Source organism: Polyodon spathula, chromosome 9, assembly GCF_017654505.1.
Source record: "Polyodon spathula isolate WHYD16114869_AA chromosome 9, ASM1765450v1, whole genome shotgun sequence".
NCBI classification, from domain to species: Eukaryota; Metazoa; Chordata; class Actinopteri; order Acipenseriformes; family Polyodontidae; genus Polyodon; species Polyodon spathula.
Window position 1 is genome coordinate 26975329 of NC_054542.1, and position 24771 is coordinate 27000099.

Consider the following 24771-nt stretch of genomic DNA (forward strand, 5'->3'; position numbering starts at 1 on the left):
CTCCCAAATAAGAAGCTGAGGCCTCCTTTTATATCAGGTGGCTGGGCGCTGATTGATCGTTAATCAACCTAATCAACTAATCAACCCCAGCCACCTGAACATAATAAACCCAGGCAGGCAGGGGAAGTTAACCCCATCCCTGCCAATTTAAAAGGGCAGAGCTTTGCTCTGCCACACACCTCCCCCCATGTACAACGTACACCGGCCGCAATCGGCCAACTCCCCCCTTCCCCCCCCCCCCCCCACCCTCCTCCCCCCAAGAGTCCAATTATGTCCCTTGGGTGGGCTGTTATGGTGGGTGGTGGTGGGCGGGGTTGATGTCGGAGCCCCCAAGCCTTCTTTGGTTGAGGGGGCCCCGAATGTCCAAGGTAGCATGGCGACGGCGGCCCGGCTCCCTCTGGTGGCGGAGGCGGCGACGGCGGCCCGGCTCCCTCTGGTGGCGGAGGCGGCGACGGCGGCCCGGCTCCCTCTGGTGGCGGAGGCGGCGACGGCGGCCCGGCTCCCTCTGGTGGCGGAGGCGGCGACGGCGGCCCGGCTCCCTCTGGTGGCGGAGGCGGCGGAGGCGGCGACGGCGGCGGACCGGCTCCCTCTGGTGGCGGAGGCGGCGACGGCGGACCGGCTCCCTCTGGTGGCGGAGGCGGCCCGGCTCCCTCTGGTGGCGGAGGTGGCGGAGGCGGCGGCGGCGGCCCGGCTCCCTCTGGTGGCGGAGGCGGCGGCGGCCCGGCTCCCTCTGGTGGCGGAGGCGGCGGCGGCGGCCCGGCTCCCTCTGGCTCTGAGAGCGGCGGCGGCTCCTCCCTCTCGGGCTCTGAGGACGACGGCAGATCCTCCTCCCTCTCTGGCTCTGGGAGCGACGGAGGCTCCTCACCCCTCTCTGGCTCTGGGAGCGACGGCGGCTCCTCACCCCTCTCTGGCTCTGGGAGCGACGGAGGCTCCTCACCCCTCTCTGGCTCTGGGAGCGACGGCAGCTCCTCACCCCTCTCTGGCTCTGGGAGCGACGGCAGATCCTCCTCCCTCTCTGGCTCTGGGAGCGACGGCAGATCCTCCTCCCTCTCTGGCTCTGGGAGCGACGGCAGATCCTCCTCCCTCTCTGGCTCTGGGAGCGACGGCAGATCCTCCTCCCTCTCTGGCTCTGGGAGCGACGGCAGATCCTCCTCCCTCTCTGGCTCTGGGAGCGACGGCAGATCCTCCTCCCTCTCTGGCTCTGGGAGCGACAGCAGATCCTCCTCCCTCTCTGGCTCTGGGAGCGACAGCAGATCCTCCTCCCTCTCTGGCTCTGGGAGCGACAGCAGATCCTCCTCCCTCTCTGGCTCTGGGAGCGACAGCAGATCCTCCTCCCTCTCTCTCTCTGGGAGCGACAGCAGATCCTCCTCCCTCTCTGGCTCTGGGAGCGACGGCAGATCCTCCTCCCTCTCTGGCTCTGGGAGCGACGGCAGATCCTCCTCCCTCTCTGGCTCTGGGAGCGACAGCAGATCCTCCTCCCTCTCTGGCTCTGGGAGCGACAGCAGATCCTCCTCCCTCTCTGGCTCTGGGAGCGACGGCAGCTCCTCACTCCTCTCTGGCTCTGGGAGCGACGGCAGCTCCTCCTCCCTCTCTGGCTCTGGGAGCGACGGCAGATCCTCCTCCCTCTCTGGCTCTGGGAGCGACGGCAGCTCCTCACCCCTCTCTGGCTCTGGGAGCGACGGCAGCTCCTCACTCCTCTCTGGCTCTGGGAGCGACGGCAGCTCCTCCTCCCTCTCTGGCTCTGGGAGCGACAGCAGATCCTCCTCCCTCTCTGGCTCTGGGAGCGACGGCAGCTCCTCACTCCTCTCTGGCTCTGGGAGCGACGGCAGCTCCTCCTCCCTCTCTGGCTCTGGGAGCGACAGCAGATCCTCCTCCCTCTCTGGCTCTGGGAGCGACAGCAGATCCTCCTCCCTCTCTGGCTCTGGGAGCGACAGCAGATCCTCCTCCCTCTCTGGCTCTGGGAGCGACGGCAGCTCCTCACTCCTCTCTGGCTCTGGGAGCGACGGCAGCTCCTCACCCCTCTCTGGCTCTGGGAGCGACGGCAGCTCCTCACTCCTCTCTGGCTCTGGGAGTGACGGAGGCTCCTCCTCCCTCTCTGGCTCTGGGAGCGACAGCAGATCCTCCTCCCTCTCTGGCTCTGGGAGCGACGGCAGCTCCTCACTCCCTCTCTGGCTCTGGGAGCGACGGCAGCTCCTCCTCCCTCTCTGGCTCTGGGAGCGACAGCAGATCCTCCTCCCTCTCTGGCTCTGGGAGCGACGGCAGCTCCTCACCCCTCTCTGGCTCTGGGAGCGACGGCAGCTCCTCACCCCTCTCTGGCTCTGGGAGCGACGGCAGCTCCTCACCCCTCTCTGGCTCTGGGGACGACGGCAGCTCCTCACCCCTCTCTGGCTCTGGGGACGACGGAGGCTCCTCACCCCTCTCTGGCTCTGGGGACGACGGAGGCTCCTCACCCCTCTCTGGCTCTGGGGACGACGGCGGCTCCTCACCCCTCTCTGGCTCCTGGGAAGGCGGCTCACCCCTCTCTGGCTCTCGGGAAGGCGGCTCACCTCTCTTTATTGGAGTGACCGGTGGATCTCCCATGTCTACCGCCAGGTAATTAACCACCATGAGGGCAACCTCTGGGAAGGAGGCCGGGTGGTGTTGTTCCTCCCACTGTTCCCACCTCTCCCCATCTCGACGCCACAGCGTGTTGATAACTATGGGGAGATCGTGGACGAGGTCTGCCTCAGGGTGCATCAACCAGTCCCAGATCTCCTGGGACGGTGGTGAAGGTGGTGGTGCTGGAGGTAGTGGGGTGGCCCCTGATGCCCGGGGTGAACACGGCACCTCTTCCTGGGCCTGGTTGTAGGGGCATCCTGCCCAGTTGTGGCCGTCCTCCTCACACCGGCCACACCAGTTTGCCGGTGGCACGTCTGGGCAGGACCGCCAACGATGGTCCTCCTTCCCGCACCAGGAACACCAGGGGAAGAGGCTGGCCGGGTCCTCCAGCGGTGGCTGCAGCAGCTTACATTTCTTCAGCTGCTGCTTTCCTGCCTTTGCCGCTGTCTGCTCTTCTTTCCCATTTTTTTTTTTTCAAAAAAAAAAAAAAAAAAATAAATAAATAAATAAATACTGCTCTGAGCCTCTAGGTGGCGCTATCCCACTTCTGACACCAAATGTGGCAGGCTGGCGAGTGGATAGAGGCCCAGAGACAGACTGCAGTTCAAAAAAATAACTATTTTATTATAAATAAACACAAAAATAAAGTGCACAAGGGCAAAATAACAGATACTCAAACACAAATAAAGCAAAAACAAAACTCACAAAAATAAAGTTTCCAGGCTGGGCAATGCCTTCACTGGATTTAGAAAATTCAAAAAACCACAAAACAAACACCAACCTGCTTCCTCAGCTCCCTCCTCCCAAATGAGAAGCTGAGGCCTCCTTTTATATCAGGTGGCTGGGCGCTGATTGATCGTTAATCAACCTAATCAACTAATCAACCCCAGCCACCTGAACATAATAAACCCAGGCAGGTAGGGGAAGTTAACCCCATCCCTGCCAATTTAAAAGGGCAGAGCTTTGCTCTGCCACAGTGGCATTTGCTGTCAATCGCACAATTATTTATTTATTTATTTATTTATTTTTGGGGGGTCAGCTGTTTATAAAAAAAAAAAAAAAAAAACAGCTGCGGTTCTATGGTGTACAAGTTAAATGCGGCTGTGTGCACAAGTCTCCAAACCTCCAGAAGAGTGTTGTCTTTTTTAAACCAGTCAGAATGAACTAATGCAGGGAGGAGATTGCTCAGTGTGAACTACTACAGCCTGCATCCGTTCGTAGCGTCCATAACTGGCTGAGCTAAAAATAACTGAGCCCACCAGACTAGTTCTATTAAGCTTAGTTACGGGAAAATTAAAATGTACTCCAAATAAAACGTTCCAGATGTTTATAGCTGGAGAGAAACCAATATTTTTCCCATGATAGGACAGATTCCCAGTTACAATTGTAGGTAAATTGTACAGAATATGTTTTTAATGATTTATTTATCTTGTATTTTGCAAGCATCTTCTAAGGACTTAATGACATATTGGATGGGAGTAATATCAGAGCATTAGCAGGTTACAAACCTGCTTCACACACATTTATATTGGTGATCCAGAGCTGTACATTACATTCATTGGCATTGGCCATATAATGGGGTTCTGCATCACTTAGTTTACTTTTGTCTTCTGCCTTTATTTTATTTATACAGGATAATATAGCCACTGAGATTAAATTAAACCACTATTCAAACAACATTTTTCTCTTTTAAAAATGTTGTTGATATTGTCTTGTTTTAGTACTGTTATACATAAGTAAGAAAAGAATGGCATGCATTTTGTTGCCAGTGTCTGGATTTTCATTTTTTTTCTGTAGAGCAACATTTTAAGGTGGTGTATCTGTAATTCGAAGGATTCCGGTTATATTGTCTTATGTGTCTTTTACTTTTTCTTGTTACAGTTCAATGTGGACCGTGCAAATGCAGAAGAGTTTTATGAGATTTATAAAGGAGTTGTCGCTGAGTACACTGTAAGTACCGAACACTATGTCTACCTTAATATTTGTACCAAATTGTTACAATGTTTAGTGTGTATTTCAACTTGGGAATGACATCTTCTAACTTCCTATGTTACCATAACAAATGTTTGTCTCCCTTTTAAGTGTATGTTTTGCACATATTTATTTCAAAACTAACAACCCGTTTACAATTGTTCTTATTCACAGACAGTAAGAGTGCATTTCCTTAGCTGTCTCCAGCAGTGCTAGAGGTGATGACACAAAGACTTGAGCAGTCAAAGAAAGGAGATGATATAATTAACTTGTTTTTGTACTATATCATCTGATCCTGCATACTCCTACTTAGCCAAAACAGGAAAGTGAGTAATGGCAGTCCTTTGCAACCCTACTCAGACACATACTGTGAACACAATATATGTCAGTGTGGCAGAAGGATGTGTCATGGAATTTGTCTTTAGCACTGCTACAATCTTGTTTCCATGGTCCCCACATAGCTTGTGACAAGTGAACTGTGGGGACGATTTAATAGCTCCCTATTTTTGTGTGTAGGCTGTGTGTTGTTTTTCCCCCAGTTATTTGTTCCTAATGTTAAAGTTAGTGTATACAATAACAAATGTTAATTGAGTTTGTGACAATGTAGAAGTCAAGGGGCCATAATTACTAAGTTTTTGCTACCTCATATAATATACGTAGATGGAATGCAATCCCTATTATCCAAAGCATATCAGAACCCAATGCAGCAGTCAAAAACTGCCTAGGTATACTGAGGTGTTAAAACCAAGCCTCGCCCAGGACAACTGGAAGCTGCTAGAGACTGGAAGATGCTGGCAGAATTTGGACAACGGCTTATTTTTCCACCTGAGATTGCCACCACTAACCTTCGACCAGACGCTGTTTTGTGGTCTGGATCAGCACTCCTTGCTTATATGGTAGAGTTATCAGTGCCATGGGAAGATGCTGTGGATGAGGCGTATGAGAGGAAGAACTTCGGTGTGATCAACTAGCTGCTGAAGCGGAACAACGAGGAAGGAGAGTCAAAGTTTACCAGTTGGAGGTGGGTTGACAAGGATTTGTGGCACACTCTACAACCTGGTTTCTCAGAGACGTCGGGTTCAGTGGCCAAGAGTTTTTTCGCACAGTGAAGAACTTATCTGAAGCAGCAGAAAGGAGCAGCAACTGGCCGTGGTTGAGGCGGAAAGATTCTGGATGGGGATCTCAAGCACAATAGAAAGAAAGCAATGCTGATGTACAAGTAAGTAAGCTGGGCTGAGCTGAGTGGGGGATGGAGGGGGGTGATGCTGGGACACCAGAATCACTGGCGAGCCCTCTTGAGGTGTCGTGGGCTAGTCAGCGAAACACCAAGGATGGAAGGTGCCCACTTGAAGACCCCAGAGATGTACCCTACTTAGCTCAATCCAGACGGTTGTCATGCTGATGCGCTGGGGAGACCGCACTGGGTTGATCCCCGGAGCCAGCATTACACTTCAGCAATCAACACCAGACAGGATATCTACATCATCAGATGGAAAACAACACAAATGGATGGAGATGCAGATGGATCACATTAGTTTTCTGCAAAGCTACGTCTTAGTTGGTGCTTATCTTGGCGAGAGCCGAGTTCAAATCAGCATGAAGTTCAACATCTACTCTCATGTAATGGAAATCAGCTACCTGGACACCTTGGAATGTAAATCCAATCATCTCTCTCTTACACTCATAATCAGGATTTAGTTAATCGCCAACAAAAATAACCATTTCGCAATGTGAGCATCTGTTGGACGATCTCTGGAATGCCTTTACAGTTGGAATGAGTTTCTTTGACCCCAAGCACACTGGAGTGGCTTAAAAACAAGAAAGTGAATGTCCTAGAGTGGCCCAGTCAAAGCCCAGACTTGAATTTGATTGAGAATCTGTGGCAAGACTTGAAGATTGTTGTCCACGAATAATCCCCATCCAACTTGACAGAGCTTGAACAATTTTGCCAAGAAGAATGGGCGTATATTGCACGATCCAGATGTGCAAACCTGGTAGAGACTTACCCCAAAAGACTCACAGCTGTAATTGCTGCCAAAGGTGGTTCTACCAAGTATTGACTCAGGGGGGGGTGAATACTTATCTAACCAAGACATTTCAGTTATTTTTTATTTTCATTAACTGTTGTTTCACAATAAAAATTTTCTGGCCTCTTCAAAGTGTTTAGTAGGTTGTGAATATAAAAGGAAAAAAAATCTCTTTTAAATGCATCAAGATTTCACGTGTAACACAACAAACTGAAAAGATCCAAGGGGGGTGAATACTTTACTATAGGCACTGTAAATACATTTTTCATACAACATGTCCAAGCTGGACCCATAGTGACTGATAAGATAAGGTTTTCAGGAGCAATGCATTTATAACACTACCAATAATGGAATCAATAAGCTTTCTGCATTACTGAGAACTGTGTTTGAGATGGAAGGAGGGGTTGAGGTTAGGGTTAGGGTTCTTCAGACCCAGTGAGTGCCTTGTTTTTAGGCCCAATCATCATGCACAGTGAATTATAACATTCTGTACACTGCTCTTCATCTTGGGGGAGTGAACTCTGAGAGCCCTCACTCCTCACTAGCAGCACTATCCCAGTGTGCTGTGTGTTTGTGACTAGGCTGATTCCTTGAGTCAGAATGATAAGCATGTTTGGCAAAGCTGAGAATGAATAGTATGGCTATTACCAAAATAACTTAAGATGGCCTTTGATTCCTGTAGTGTGTGGGTGTGCGTATATATGTTTTTAGTGTCCTGGGAATAGCTTCAGATTTTCCTATGCTGCAAAAAAACCCCAAAAACCTCAAATCAAGTATTTTGAATATTAGTGTTCTCTTGTGGTTGTAAAACCTTGTCCATTAACCAAAAAGGGTTTGACTTCCAGCTCATTTATTCATTCTAAGTTTAAAGTCTTTACTGTAAAACTACTGAGAAACATGTTATATATGCTGTAAAAAATGTTGTTGGTGGCCAGCAATTGGAATATACTGTATTTGGTATATACTGTATAACATGGTATATTTACCATGAATGTACGAGGATACATTTGACCCATCTTCTCCAACTCGTACAGTAATTTCAATATCAATTAATACATTTGTTTTATATAACATTTCTGAAATGTTTTAAAACAGCATCCAAGGCAGTATTACATCATTATTTAAAAACACTGTAAAGCTTTCTTGATTTACTATAGATTATTAAATTTTGATTACATTTTTTTCAAGTTATGTAAAAAATATTCCCCTGTAATTATTGTTTGTTCCTGCTACTTTTTCAGACTGTAAGCAGCTGTTTGTCCTTGGTTGTATGTAGAAGAAACTTGTGCACATTCATTGACTTGTTTATTCTTTCAAGCAAATATGGCTGATCTTAGCAGGGTTGTGGAGAAACCCTTCCAGTACCTTACCCATTGGTTCTTATATATGCAATGAAAATTCAAGTACTGCACTGGTCTCTAATTAGTCCGATTTCGGGACCTCTGTATCCTGTGGTAGCTAAATGACAGTTAATAGTGGCTGTGCGGAATATATGTGTGTTCGAGAAAATAGCCAGTTTTGTTTCTGAACATAGTACTGCTACAGGGTTCTTTAAAACACAGCATAGTACTATCCCACAATCCTTCAGTGACCTTTTGACGCAGGAAAAGAACTTCCAAGTTTGGCCATGTTTGAAAAAAGCATTGAAACATGTTTTCCGTGGCCAGCCCCAGCACGCATTGGAAATGAGGCTTAAGTGTCCCATCATTTCCATCTGGTGGCTCATGAATTGTGTGGACAATTAAAATACCAGAACAGTATGTGAACTGAGCATGATATTTTATGACTGTGTTGGTAGATCAATCTATAACTTTCAAGTAACAATCACACTATAAAAAATACAGTAGATGGCACATTTTTCAATGGGGCAAGTATTACTTGTGCTCTCTACACAATCTGGGTACCAACTGAGAAGAATCTTCAGGATCTCCACTAATTTAACAGATTAGAGTAACTGCATACTGCCTGAGGCATTGTACCACCCACAAACTCCCTCGTAATTATGATATTTGGCAAACAAATATTCTATTAAAAATTCTAGATGAACATAATTGCTTGCCAAATAAAAGGCATGTTTCTTCATTTTAAAAAACTGCAACCCTTTAAAAAAATTGTAATGGTAGGCTACAATGGAGACAATTGTCTATGTTTTATAGCCTGAAACCATAGCAGCTTGATGTCATTAAGCACCTCAGTATGTCAGCAGGGCTCCTTCATAACAGTACTCTTTCTTGATTATAGTTTTCACATTGTTTTTGTTTTGTTTGCTGACAGGGTATGGTTGCAGAGCTGTGCTCTGGACCTTGTATGGCATTAGAGATCCATGGATCAGAGGCTCCAAAGACATTTCGAGAATTCTGCGGGCCAGTTGACCCTGTAAGTTATTTGTATGATCTCCCTACGTTTTTTCAAGTTTGTGTACATCACTCATCAAAAAAAACAAAAAAACATCACCCTAAGCACAGCCTGCACTTTGTGTCAGATTCAGTCTGCACTTATTGAGGCACTCGTCATGACTTGATGTTTCTGTCTAAATACCAGCTTAAATATGATTGCATGTCTGAATGTCATCTTACTGTCTGCACTATTATTAATCAAAACTTGCTTGTGTATACAGAGTTACATTGCTTTCTAATTGGGAATGTCTAGAGTGAAGCTGTTATGGAAGGAACACAGAAATCATCCAAGCTTTGTCAAGGCACAGGGTGTTGTAGAAGTTTTTTGATCTATTCTTGGTTCATATTTAACTTTTTGTCCAAAAAGAGACTGCAGTATACCTAAGCAGCAGTTGTGTAACCCATTAAGTTTGACATTCAATGAAATCTACTCCTGTGATTGCAGCGGAGGCAGTGTGGTCCAGTGGTTAAATTCCAGGGTTTGTAACCAGGTGGTCACCGGTTCAGATCCCACCTCTGCCACTGACTGACTGACTGACTCACTGTATGACCCTGAGCAAGTCACTTAACCTCCTTGTGCTTCATCCTGCGGATGAGATATTAAATCAATGTGCTATTATAAGTGACTCTGCATATAATGTTCACAGCCTACCTCTGTAAAGTGCTTTATGATGGTGGTTGTGGGAATTCAAACATAACTACAAATACAATATTATTCCTGATTTAGAATTTGGCAGTTATGCATATCAACAGATGTATCCACATGCACTGGCATTTATTAAAAGCATTTCAGCTTTAATAATATTTTGTTTCTGGAAACCTTGTGATTTATGACTAAACAGAAAAGGACATTTTGATCTTACTCTTTCTTTATCTATTAAGACCACACAAGTGCATTGGTGAAAAAGAACAGAGGTAATCCTTGGAAGTGCCGATAGGAATTCCTGATGATAAGAATATGTTCCGGCTTTCCAAAGATGTGCATAGTCCAGCATAATTTACAAGGCGATGGGTTTGTAGCAATAATGTGCAGAGTTCCATATGATAAGACTATAGATAGATTTAGTATGGTAAAGGTTCATTACCCTTAAAGAGCATTATAAAGGTGATTTCAGATAATTGAAGGACTTTGCAATTGACAGTCAAAAGGCTTTAATATAAACTAGTATTAAGCTTGTTAAGCTGACTTAGTTAGGTATATTTATGGCTTTTTGTGCTGATTTATTTGTACTGCTTGTGTATTTAGCTGTTAAAGAAAACATAAAAATACTGTGCTGGTACTGGTAGTTCAATGGTGCTTTTTAAATATACTTTCACAGCTTTTTATTTATTGGTGTTTGATGTTTTTTCAGCCTTTGTTTTCAGTTGTAAATGAAATCTTTAAAAAGCAGTGTATTTAATCAATTAAAATGTCTTCCTGGTTTTTGTTGTGGAGTTGCAAGTTGAATATATGAAAATGTATTTTATTTAATGAGTGAGTGGTTTTAGGGGTCTGATGTAGAATGCATCCTCACACAAATGCACATTTCTTCTGTAGGAAACAGAGTAATAGCCTCTGTTTTTAGCTTATAAAACATGTCATGGCGCTTTAACACTAGTTGATATGAATGCTTTCTTGATCACACGATTTGACCCTCTGGATCACATGGTTAGTGTTTGAAGCCTCCATTAATTGTGACATAAACTGTTGAAAAAAAAACTACTGTGCTATTTTTGAGAAAATACTGAATATATTTTACTATTTTGCTGAGTCTTGTCCAGTTTGGCATGGATTTTGGTGACTGACCAAATTTCTGTCAATTTCTTGCACTGTCCATGTAATAGGATTACCAGATTTCCAGAGTGAAAAACTGGGAAGTAATTTTTTTTCTTCAATTTTCTGCCGATGTAGCAACTCTGAAGCTGTTAAAATAACAGTATATAATAAGAATGTTTGTATTGTAAAGGGGCGTTCACACTGCCGCGCGGCAAAGGCAATTGTTTTCAATGAAGGTGGTCACGCGCAGAGCGCGCAGTAGATAAAATATTTTCAACTTTCGCTGTGTCGCGCCGGCGACCAGCAACCAATCGGGAAAATAGGGGGCTCCTTTGCGAGGAAGAAAAAAAACTAAAATAAAAAATGCAATGGAGGAAAAGCCTGTGGTCCTGATTTCTGATTTTCCATAGTTGTATAATACAACATTAAGTAGGTTTGAAATCTGCCTTCATCAAACTGGCACTCCTGTATCAGCTGATGGTATTCGGCATCCTTTTTTCTTTTCTTGAGGATGTCATGGACCCACAGCGATCTTACTTTTTTCTTTCTCCGGTAGAGAAGGGCGATCGCAATTATCTTTGTATGTTTGCTGTTCATTGTTTCAGATATTGTGTTGTTAGATGCACAGTACCACTGATTGTTGCTGCATTTACAGCCTCCTCCCCCTCCCCCCCTAAAAAAAAAGTTTGATAGCAGTAGGATGGCAGTAGTTGCATTTTTTAATCAAGGGTGGGCATTCATGGTTTCAACCTATCGTTGATCGTATCAGCATCTGCTGCAAGAGACAGCATTTACTGTATTATGCTTTCGCTAACTGTTATGTCAGATGACAAACCTTAAAAAATAAATCTTTAACTTTTATAAAATTACATTTCAAACAATCGAGAATAAAAATATTTTACTGTTTTCGTAGCCGTAGTAGTAGCGTGTGCATAAACTTTAGGGTTACAGTACAGCATAAACTCCAGGTGAGATTTTGTGCAAACAGCATATCCCTCCAAGAAAATAGTTTGAACACTAATTTGAAGAAAGTATAATAATGCCTGTTTTTATTTATTTCATGCCTCATTAATGCAGTGGTTTCATTTGCATTGTAGTTTTTATACTGTCATTTATAAATTATGTGACTTGTGTAGAAAACATTTTAATTGAAGTTGTGTAATTTGTCCCAGTGCTAAACAAAAGAATTGCATTGCATGTTTGGTTTGGCCAAGATTGTACCATATTGTTATAGTATCATAAAGACAATACAACTGGAAGGCTTATACCTTTCTACCACAGAATATATTCTTAAAATAATTGTGAGAGAGAAGTGGCTTATGAACAGTAAGTACACAACTTTATTATTATGTGTATTATTTAAGTAAGCTGCCAAATGTCCTGGGAAAATATAAATCAAATTCTGTTTTTACGTAGCATGTGTAAACTGTACTATATTACTGGAAATACCCTACTTTGCAACCTAGTTCATTAGTGTGGTATAATTAAATAGACATTTTCTCAACAAGTTTTGAAGCAGAAATTTAACTATAGTAGTTTAACATTAAGATTTGTTTTAAAACTTAAAAGTAAAGAGTTTTCTTTGTTTTGTTTTTTTGTTTTCGTTAAATGGCTTGACCATAGTGTATTTGTTTAAATAGCCATTTAAAAAACTGATTACAAAAAAATGACATTGTACCGTGGTATGACAATAGCCATGGTATATTTTTTGACTGTTACCATACCGTCAAAATTTTATACCGTCACATCCCTAAAATACAGTGTTACTGTAGGAGAGTTGGCGAGTCAACATTTAACTAACACTTCTAACAAATAATTCTGTGAAAACATACATTTAACTTAAATCTTATTTTTTGGCACTTAGTGAGAACTCTAGATGAGCATAAGTGATTTAGGACAGGATTTTCAAAAGTTTGTAAATGATCACGCCAATGTTAATCAACAAATCATTATGTAGCATTGATTTTGGCATTTTCAAGAGATCATTCTGCCTATCTCATTATTAAATAATCATGCTAACCTGATTTCCGAAATTATGTTGATTTATGAAATAATGTTAATATCTTAACGAGCAGTGTTTCTTATGACTATTTATTTTGTTTCTGTGGGAATTTAAAAGCAAACCCCTGTTAATTGTCATAATTTATCAGGAGTTAATTTGCACATGGAGGGTTTTAATTAACAAAAGACTCACCTTGAAACAAAAATTTAACAAACTGTGGCTGTGACACGCCAATATAGAAACTACCTAGATAATTCAATATTTGTAGTTATGAAATTATTTTAGACTTTTATATACTTGTGGTTATGAATGAAATTTGTTCACTTGTTTTAACAATTTGATCTCTCCAACTCGCACTGGTGGTGGAAGTTAACTAATAAGCATCCAATAAGAAGAACATGAGAGGAAGCATTGAAATCTCAGACTGCAGAAAATAATATGTAGACATGAGGGCTGTGAATGAATAATGCTCTTAGGGAAATATTAGAAGCTGTTGAAGTAATTCATAAAATGTCATTGTACAAAATGTGATACATGTAGACGATATTTGACTTTTGTGTAATGTCCGCTTGCAGATTGGGTTGTAGACTGCCGATTGAACCAACACAGTCCTCAATTTGATATTGGAAGCAGATAAGATTGAGTTTTACAGACTGACTTCTTGGTACAGATGGAAACATGTCTTACCTCACAATCTCATCTCTCCATCTCCCTTCTCCCAAACTACATGGCAGTTTGTTAAAAGTGCTAACTTGATTGCATTGGAAACTGAAGTGACCTTGTATAGACATTACATTCTGTAAGTTGCTCACCACTTCTTTAATTAACATGCTTTTTCCAGTGAAATCCAGTAATTGACAAGTACACCTAATACCTTCTGAAAAAATGTACCACACATGTAGCACAGCAGAAATTCAGAGAAGCTTTATTACTGCCTAGAATATTGTGTATAAAGGGATCTCATTTAGCCATCAACACCTGTCACTGTTACGAAACCATGCTCTTTCTGTGTGACATTGAACAAGTCACAAGATGAGACACGGTCTTGTGATGAGTTCTTATACAAGGGAAGAAACAAAACACTACTGTCTTTCGGGCGACTTTTGATGCAGGTTCATCTTGGTATACGGTATTTGGAAAGCTGATCTTTAGAGAGACCATTAAAAAACAGAAGTAATGGGATTATTAATCAATCTAAAGAAAACAAATGTAAAAAAAGATCAAGTCCACTTTCATGTCAAAGTTGAGATTAGACATGAAGAGAATGAAGTAAAGTTACATGTCTTACAAACCTTGGTTTGAGGATACAAAATTATGAATAATAAATGTGTTTTCTGAGTGAAACACAACAACCAAATGTGCTTCAAGTTTGCGAAGCAGAAATTGCTGCGATAAATTTTTATAACACAATGGCTGACACCAAATTCGCCAAAACGCACCCCAAACATCAAACAGCTTCTGTTTGAAACCTGTATAACCAACTAACTTTGAACTTGGTAGGCATCATCCTGGGGACAGTGGAATTCAAATGTAGCAAAATGGTGTTCTTTTGTAAAACAAAATGACTACATTTTCTTCTTAAATTTTAAACTGCTTCAGTTGAAAAAATGGTTTATTTGATTAACTCCAAAGTTGACAAGCATAATCCCTGTGTCAGTACAATTGACTTTTTCAAAAATGGTTTGTGTGTAAACCAACGTGGCTGCCTGACGCATTTTTTACAAACCTTTCAAAATCTTCAATCAAATGTAAAAGTAGCTTATAACTCCTTAAGGTTGGTTTATACTTCTCTCGCAGACAAAAATCGTATGTACAGCTGCAGCTGCAGACGCTTCTGTGGGTGAGCCAGAAGGACAAATGTTGGATTTTTTCAACATCATCCGACCTTGTGTGTTTTGCGTCCAAAATAGACACAGCTCGCGGCAGTGCGGATGATGTCATTCCGACCGTCGGAGACCACTGACTGAGACCAAAAATTGGGTGACAGTCGGAAGTATAAACCAGCCTTTACAGTGCACATAGGGTTGTGGTTACTGTATAACACATATAGCAACTGATATATGCTGTAATTCAAAAAGTGCTTTTACCGTGACCTTTGACCTCTCTTTAAAGTCCAATGCAAAACTGGCTTGTAACACGTGCAGATAGGGTCATGGTTACTATGGAACACATATAGGAAACCAGATGTGCTATATCCAGAAATGACCTTGCCTGCGACCTTTGACCTCTCCTTAAGTTAAAATGTAAAACTAGCTTATAACTCCTTACAGAGGGTATATAGATTAATGGTTACTATGGAGCACAGATAGGAACCCATATATGCTCTATCCAAAAATCAAATTGCTGGAAGTATGGTCATACTGAGCTGTCTAACAGCGTCCCTCCCTCTGTTTGTCTGTCCTTAACCAATGATACAGTATGTCTTCCTCCTGACTTAGTGCTAGGAGGTGCACATTAAAAATAATGGCAACGATAATACATTATGATAATGAGCCATTTTCTCGCAGGATGAGATTAAACAGAATTCAGTTGAATTGTGACAGAACTGGCCAACTGAGGGATACTAGTGGCAATGACAGATTGGCTTACAGGCAACTTTTGCTGTAAGTTTTTTTTTTTTATTATTATTATTATTTGAGAGGCATTGCAGCAAAGCAGCTTGGGCATTACAGCAACTGCCACCAGTGCCGTCGGTTATTTCGCACCCTGGTATTAGAAAGGTCAAGCAATGTACCAAGCATGCAACAACTTCCAGTTCTTTGTTTCAAACTGTCAAAGGGCATTATTTACAACACATGCTGACAGTTAGAATGTGAAGATCAACTTTAGCTCTCCTCAGGGCTCTTTAAAATGAAATGTATCTCTGGCTGCTGGTTGTTTGCGGGTTACTAATGCATTTACAGAGTAACGTCCCTTGTCAGTGATTCCAAGCAGATCATTCAGCAGCATGAAAATTGTTCATAATTTCCAAGTCATCTCCTTTGTGACAGAACAGATGAGCACAAAAACAAGGTTAATGAAACTTTATTCTTGCGTGAGCATACTTGGGTACAAATACTAGAATAAACCATATTGAGGCATAATATCTGGTTTACAAGGGTTCCTTTTTTAAACAACATGCAGTATGATGCAAATTACACTCACAAAAGCAACCAAATTATTAGTATGAAGATAGATAATCTCCTACATTATTAATATGTTCAGACCTATGTCTAAAATAATTACCCAATTTAAAAGTGATCTAAAATAATCTTTAGTTCTTATGTTAAATTTGTTCAGGTCAGATAAAAGCTATGGTAATGTAAGCTATGATAACAGTAATATTTGTTGTGACTATGAGACAATCCAATTTTTTCTTGCATTTAAGATGGATAATTGTCAATGCTTGAGTTAAATGGTCTCCCCTCCAGTGTTTTTTTTGAGTTGACTAAAATGAAAACGGCCAATGAAATAGTACTAGAAACTGCAAAATGTTTAAAAACTAAAATGAAACTGAAACAAAAAACATAAACATAAAAAACGTGAGTTGTATTAATATTGTTTCATGAAAATGGTACATAAATACTACAGCCAAGCTGCAATGACTTTCTGCTCTGCTCTGTGTTATAGTGATAATGGGTCGTGGTATGATTTCGTGCTCAAGTAGCCGGTTCCCTTTCAAGCATGAAATGTGCATGCAAGCTATCCTTTCCCCATTGAGACTCAAAGGCATCAGAGTACTCAATTATCTGGTCTATTGGCTCATTTGTGCTCAGTCTCCAGCACAGGCAGAGGCCCACATAGAACTCATCACCGGCCACCTTCATCGTTTGGGCCTGTCTCTGGACACACGAGAACCTCCTCTCACTGCGGGCGGTACACCTGTCAAGGGTGACAAACTGGGCGCCAGACCTCCAGTCAAGGGGAGTTCCCAGTGTCTCAGAATGGAGACTGGAGCTCAAGGTGGTGAGCCTCATTTGGGAGAGATTCGGGAGAGCGGAGATAGATCCCTTTGCCTCCTAGGAATCTATCCCCTCTGGTTCTCCATAAAGGGAGGCGGAGACTCACTGGCGATAGATGCCTTGGTACACCAGTGGCTGAGGCAAATATTATATGCCTCATCCAATCATAAATCTCGAAAAACTACTCACTTCTAAATCTTTTGTAGTTATTTTTGTATTACTTTAGTATAAATACATGTTAATTTGGATTCATATATTGTTTTTTTCTGACTTTATGTGAACGAAAAGACACACATTTGCCCGTTTTCCCATTGGAAATAGTGATATTTTAAAATATCACTGTCCTGGTCACAAAAGCAAAGTTTGTGGGGAATAATAGCCATTTTCTATACTTTTGAGGCATAAGCAATTAGGAAATAACACTTACTGCCCAGGAACAAAAAAAAAAAAAAAAAAAAAAAAAAAAATTGTTACACGGTGTTATCTGTGGTTGCCCTCTGTTCAAAATCTTGGTTTGCATATTATCAGAAATATTTCTTTTTTTTCTGTTATTTTTTTTTTTTTGCTTTTTGTATCTGCCATTCCTAGACCTGTAAATTGGTGATTGGTTAATAAAAAACTGTGTATCCCAACTGCAACCACAGTTGCTTAATAAAATATTATTTAAAAAAAAAACAAAAAAGATCTTACTTCCATTTCTTTCCATCAGCCACAGTGTATATGTAAGATTGGTTTATTGTCCCTTAACTACCACAGAGGTGATCCAACAGATAGAATTCAGAATGTTGTTTGTTTTTTTTTTTTGTTTGTTTGTTTTTTTTTTTTTGCATTTTCCAGCTGTTCAATTTCTACCATCCTAAATAAGCTTGAATTGCTTTAATGAACTGTGCTGCTTCCCCTCCCCATCTCTCACACGTACACACAAACAATCAACATACTGTACAGTTGATTTGAAGAGAGTGCTTTGCCATTAAAAATAATGCCCTAGATCTTAAAGTCTTTAAACAAAAGTTGTTTGAATTAATGTTTTGTCTTGTAAGTTGTTCATTTCAGGGGGTTACAAGCTTGTGATGTTGGACTGTAATGAACTGAAAAACCAAAGCAATTTGTGAACTTTTGTTTTCCAGCCCCCATTGTTGCACATGCTGTGGGTGTATATACATATATATACATATATATGTGTGTGTGTGTGTGTCCTTGCACAATGTTGTGGTTTCATTTTTAATCCACACAGAAAAAGTATTTGTTTTGTAAGAGGGATAAAATCAATCTGCTATCTAAGTGGAACTACAGTTTTCAATTATTTCTTAATGAACAAACTTCAGTTAAAAGCAGAAAAAGCTGATTGTGAGGGGATTGCAAAGGTTGATGACAGAATATTATAAAATCCATTCCATTCACTATATTAAACCCTTGATTTTTGAAATCCCATCTGTTTTAATTGCCTTTACTTCCAGGAATTTCAGATAATGGTTCTAATAGTTTATAGATCTATTTTTACCAGCATGTTGGTCTCATTAGAGAGATTTTGGACTATAGATAGTGGCCATACTGTTGAATGTGATTTTAGGTAACCTTAAAACAAGGTTTTACTCTATAGCCCATATTTCACTTCCTTTCTTATTTGCAACAGGAAATTGCCCGTCACCTTCGTCCCCAAACATTGAGAGCTGTCTTTGGAAAAAACAAAGTTCAGAATGCTGTGCATTGTACAGACCTGCCAGATGATGGGATTTTGGAGGTAAAATTGAATGTTTTTATAAACTATTTCTAATTATGCATTTCCTCTTTTACTAAATTCAACTAGTGTGTCAGATATATATATATATATGGGTCTTGAGAGTTGATTTAAAGCGATTGATGGTGGGAGCATCACGTACCAAAGCTGGGAGAGAGTTCCAAAGAGTCGGAGCCATGACTATACATACAGTTATAGTCACAAGTGAGGAAAATGTTATAAGAAATACAGTGTCTATAGAAAGTCTACACCCCCTTTCAAAATTGTCACCTTTTGTTGCCTTATAGTCTGCATATATTTCATTTACCTACACATCCTACCCCATGGTTTCCAAGTGAAAAAAATATTCTAGAAATTTGTAGAAAAATAATTAAAAATAAAAACTGAAATAGCTTGGTGGGATAAGTGTCCACCCCCCTTGTAATAGCAATCCTGCATTAGCTCTGGTGTATCTAATCACTTTCAAAATCACACACCAAGTTAAGTGGCCTCCACCTGTGTTAAATTGTAGTGATTCACATGATTTCCGGATAAATTCAGCAGTTTCTGTAGGTTCCCTCTGCTGGGTAGTGCATTTCAAAGCAAAGACTCAACCATGAGCACCGAGGCGCTTTCAAAGGAACTCCGGGACAAAGTTGTTGAAAGGCACAGATCAGGGGATGGATATAAAAAAATATCAAAGGCCTTGAATATCCTTTGGAGCACAATCAAGATGATTATTAAGCAGTGGAAGCTGTATGGCACCACCAAGAACCTTTCTAGATCAGGCCGTCCTGCCAAACTGGATGACTGAGCAAGGAGGAGATTGATCAGAGAGGTTACCAAAAGGCCAATGGCAGCTTTGCAAGAGCTACAGGCTTTTATGGCCAAGACTGGTCAAAGTGTGCATGTGACAATAATATCCCAAGCACTCCACAAATCTGGCCTGTATGGTAGGGTGGCAAGAAGGAAGCCATTACCCAAGAAAGCCCACTTTGAATCCCATTTGAAGTATGCAAAAAACACTCGGGAGATTCTGTGGCCATGTGGCAAAAGGTTTTGTGGTCTGACAAAACTAAAATGGAACTTTTTGGTCTAAATGCAAAGCGTTATGTTTGGCGCAAACCCAACAAAGTGCATCACCCAAAGAACACTATCCCTACTATGAAGCATGGTGGTGGCAGCATCATGTTATGGGGATGTTTCTCAAAGGCAGGGACTGGGTACTTGTCAGGATAGAAGGGAAAATGAATGGAGCAAAGTACAAAGAAGTCCTTGAGGAAAACCTGCTGCCCTCTGCAAGAAAGCTGAAACCGGGCCGGAAGTCCACCTTTCAGCATGACAGCGACCCACAGCATACAGCCAAAGCTACACTGGAGTGTCTAAGGAAGACTGATATCCGTCAACGCTCCCCAAGGAACTTGACAGAGCTTGAACAGTTTTGTAAAGAAGAATGGTCAAATATTGCCAAATCTAGGTGTGCAAAGTTGGTTGAGACCTATCCCAACAGACTCACAGCACAACATTCAAATGTATTCATACCCTGAAAAGGAAAATGAAATGAATAGCTAGTTGAAGCACCTTTAGCAGTAATAACCTCTTTTAAACAATTAAGACAATTTTGTCAGTGAGCTTTTGGTATGATTCTTTAGTTCCAGTTCATTCAAATTACGAGGACCTCTCTTGTGCACAGCCTTCTTCAACTCCTACCAAAAATTCTCAATTGGATTTAGATCGGGACTTTGACTAGGCCATTCCAGAACCTTGATTTTATTGTTCTTTAACCATTCTGAAGTAGATTTTTATGTGTGCTGGATCGTTGTCATGTTAGAACATCCAGTTACACTTTAAACCCAGTTTTGCAGAGGTTTTCAGATGATTGGCCAATATTTTTTGGTATGCTGTGGAATCCATTCTGCCATGTGTAGGAACTAAATTTCATGTGCCATTAGAGGAAAAACAGCCCCATAGAAGGATATTTCCACCTCCATGCTTAACATTAGGTATAGTGTTCTTTTCTTTGTACGTCTCACCAGACAAATCTTTTGACCGGAACTCATATCCATCATTCAAATGCGGTTTTGCAAACTTTAAGCGATTTGACGTTTTCCTAAGAGTGGCTTTTTCCTTCACCATGCATTACTCGCCCTGTGGCTGAAATGGAAACCTCAGTCCCACTTGCAGCCAGTTCACTTTGCATGTGTTTGATAGTCAATCTCAGATTGCTAACCTTCCTCACATTTTTGTTCTTGGTGAAAGAACCTTTTTTCCAAACCGAGGGAACATTTTGACAGTACCATCAGTCTTGTACTTCTTGATAATAGAAATATAAGTTGAAATTGAGATACTCAAATGCTTGAAAATCTTATTGTATCCTCCTCCAGTTTTATGACAATTAACAATTTTCTACCTAAGGTCTTCAGATAGCTCTTTACTTTTTCCCATATTGACTTATGACAGCAATCATCCTATGCCTAACCCTTTTATGCTCTCTAAGAATGTTCACCTACAATCCAGAATTTTGTAGACTTTTCTAGAATTAAGTTCTGAATTATCATATCAAAGGGTGGCACGGTGTTGCGTTGGTTAGCGCAGCTGCCTTACAGCTCCAGGGTCCTGGGTTCAATTCTCCCCTCAGGTCTGTCTTTGTGGAGTTTGCATGTTCTCCCCATGTTCGCGTGGGTTTCCTCCCACAGTCCAACGATATGCTGGCTAGGTGGATTGGCCCCTCTAAATTGCCCTGCGATGGACTGGTGCCCTGCCCAGGGTGTAGTCCCGCCTTGCGCTCCGTCTGCTGGGTTAGCCTCCGGCTCACCGCAACCCTCTATAGGATTAAGTGGTTACAGATAATGGATGGATGATCATATTGAAATTTCTAGCACCTTGTAGACAATACTATAACCATGATATGAATACTTTTGAATTTGCATTCTTGGAGTTTTGCAAAAATAATTGTAGAATTCTATTTGTTGTAACTTTTTTTTTTTTCCTCATCCACAAAAACAAAACTTTTGCTACAAAAGATTTATCCTATATTTGTTTGTTTTGAGAAATTTCTAGAAATTATACATTTCCATTGGGGTATGTAAATGTTTGACGACAACTGTGTGTGTGTATATATATATATATATATATATATATATATATATATATAAAATCAATGTTAATGATGATGTTTTGGTTCTCTTAACATAGCATTATTCTTGTCCTGTTCTTGAGGCTATCCAGACCTGTCATTTTGAAGTCATCCACAGAATGTGGCTTTGTAATGCCCTTACTTTTGTTCTAATATAAGACTAATCCCCATTTGTAAATTGCTGGCCCTCTTGTGTGTGTAATATATAGCAGGTTAAAAATTACTTTATATATTTTTTTACAGCTAGATATAGTTGGGGGTTGGGGTACACAAAAGCGAGCAATATTTGTGTTTTTTGGTGGCATTTAAGTCAGTCCTTAAACCCAAGTATGCTCAATTGAATTGAATTTGTGGAAAAATCAGACAAGGAAGTACATTGTTGATGTCTCTCTTCATTTCAAAAGCATTTATACAGCTCCTAAATTCTCAGAATGACTAAGCATTCCCTTGCTGCCATAGCTTATTCCATCCCATACCATTAAACTTCAACCACCCTTAAGATCAGCTTCAGCAACACAGGAGTTCCATTCTCTGCTGTAGGAACTGTTGAAAGCAGAACCTCTGCTTCTCAGTTTACCAGATCCTTGACCACTAACCCGTTGTCCAGTCTACAGTCCTGGGCCCACAGCAAAAAAAAAAAATGACACTATAATATTTGATTGGTTTCTTGGGCTAGTCAGACATCCTTAAGATGGATGATGAATATCCCACTGCGAGTCATTTTTGGAGCCTTAGAATTGTGAGTTAACATGCAACAAAAACGAGTTGCTTCTCATTTTATTTAGATTAACCAAGGTTATTTATACCCGGATTTCAGGGATTTGTCTTAAGAATGATCAGGTTAGGGCAAACATCATGATGTATTCCAGTGTAACCAAGATAGAGCAAAACATCTCATTAACCAAAAAGTTTTTATTTATTTCCCCCCCAATCATAATTTAGTTTTTATAAAATTTGCATCAAATGTAATGGGAGTGAAAGTTTATCATGCAAATAATGCTCTAGCTAATCCAGTTTTGCAAAAAAATGTCTCAATCACAACATCCTGTTCACACAAAGTTTCCATCATTTCATCAGGGGTTTGGCCAGAAAGCTAATCCATGATTTTTTTTTTTTTTTTTTTTGATTAGTTGGTTGACCTGGGAAACCAAATGACAGTTGTGTTATCCATCAGCTGACTGAGGAGCCAGGTCCTAGGCAGGATCTCTCATGCTTCAGTTTTCAGTCAACCAACTCCGTAGCATGTCTGAGAAAATAAATAAATTAACAGTATATTGTTAGCCAGTAAACAATGCCTCTTTGATTTTAAATGTTCCTTCTTGTAGTTTTCAGGCTGAGGGGAGGGGTGTCACTAAATCAGAAATTATTTCCTATGAAATGTTCAGACAATAGCTGTAGACTGCTTACCTGAGTCAGTAAAGTTGTGGTTTAAATTTAACCAGAATGTTAGTCTGAATACTTTTCTGTGCTCCTGGTATTTTTATATAGTACCTGCAACACGATCACAAAATGTTTTTTTTCTGTTATAAATAAAAGTTTGTGGGTGAAGAACTAAACTTTAGTTCCACTTAAAACAAGATTAATTTTATCATCTCCTCCCCCTGCCTAGTCTTGTTCCTTTGAGCAAAGGCCAACAACACTTACTACATCTGGTGTACGGAACAAAGTCCTAAATCATAAAGCTAGTTACATTTAAACTGTGGTGCAGACACAACTGACCTGTAAGCACTGAAAAAGTCCAAGCCTGTTAAGTTTCATTGTTCACTGGATAGAAAAGTAGTATACCAAATTTCACTGGGTGGACCTCACAACCTTGTTTCCTTATCCTCTGCAGAACAGGAATCAATTGACAATAGAAGTTACTGTGGCTCACAAATCATATGATATTGCAATGAAATAATTAACATTGTTTTGTCAGCTTCACTTCAGCCATTATAATCTGTTTTGAGATGCTTAAATCCCCAATATTTCTGTACCAGTTTCCTTTGTGTATTTTGCATGAATATACACAGAGAAAATCCAAATAATTTAACCAATTAATTGTTTGTCAAATGCTATCCAAGTAACCAAACAAATCCATTTCAATTAGAGTAGCAGAGTGTTTATACAGGATGCAGTTTGATTACTGCTTTGATTACTTTCATTTCTCCCCCACCAGGTCCAGTATTTTTTCAGGATTCTGGATGGATGAACAAACTTCTGGACCACACACATGCATATTTGTTACACGTTTTAAATTAAAAAAAAAAAAAAAGACACTGTTGCAAAGCATGTGTAATTTCTCAATTTTATTTGATGTTTTAACTGGATTAAATAAATGACCAACAAGAGTACTTTAACTCCTGACATGTGTACAGATGTTAAAACATTGATTTTTGCACTTCTACACCAATAAAACATCCTCTAGCTTGGGGTACTACATTGCTTCAACTTCAAATAAACTTCCACCACTGACTTTGGTATTAATTAAATTTATTTATACAATACACTTTCCTTGCAGAAAAATAAAATTGTACAACAACTGCATAAATAAATTCTTCCACCATGAAAATGGTTAAAACTATTCTTTATGAAGATGGATCACTGTGTGATGCCTTCCAAAAAAAAAAAAAAAAAAGGAACAAAACAATAGCACCTACCAACTCACTTGCCAAATGATCTAGACTCAAATGTCTCGCACATTTTTATAACATACTGGACGACTAAAAAGAAACAGAAAATTGAAAGTAAAGCATCCCATATTTGTGGTGCAAAAGTGATACAAATTTATTCTACAATGAATGGACTAAGAAACACACTACATAAATAAGGTAAAGAACTGCACGGATTGCAGTCTTTTTTTTTTATGCACAGACCTAGACAAATCAGAGTGTACCATGCCAGTATTTCAGTTAGTAAGTGTATATACACACACACACACCTTGGACCGCTAAAGCTTGCTCACATTAGAAAATACAGGAATTACAACATGGCTTGGAAAGGACAATTGTATGCAACTACAGTACTGTACACTCCAAACAAACAAACCACACAAGGCAGCAATACTTGGGGGACAAACACTGCTCGCTACATCAGTAGTGGAATCATAATTTACAGTAATAATGAACATGTCCCATGGCTCAAGAAATCTCATTCAGTAGAATAAATACTTTACTGCTATTGCTACTCTTAAATTTACATTCTAACCCTAGATTTATGCAGAAAAAGCTGTGTAAAGCATACAGATT

General features: G+C 40.8%; 1 protein-coding gene across 2 annotated transcripts in view; it reads left to right on the forward strand.

Moving 5' to 3' along the window:
• The window catches only part of LOC121320577 (nucleoside diphosphate kinase 7-like), a 62201-nt gene extending 37479 nt beyond the window's left edge, over positions 1-24722 (forward strand). Inside the window, exons 9-12 of one of the 2 annotated variants that reach the window (XM_041259028.1) lie at positions 4480-4548; positions 8871-8972; positions 18325-18432; positions 23703-24722. In XM_041259028.1, the coding sequence (XP_041114962.1) occupies positions 4480-4548; positions 8871-8972; positions 18325-18432; positions 23703-23735 (312 nt within the window). In that variant the 3' untranslated portion in view covers positions 23736-24722. The remainder of the gene's footprint in view (positions 1-4479; positions 4549-8870; positions 8973-18324; positions 18433-23702) is intronic. The other variant, XM_041259029.1, reaches the window with a different exon arrangement.
• Positions 24723-24771: the final 49 nt, after the last annotated feature.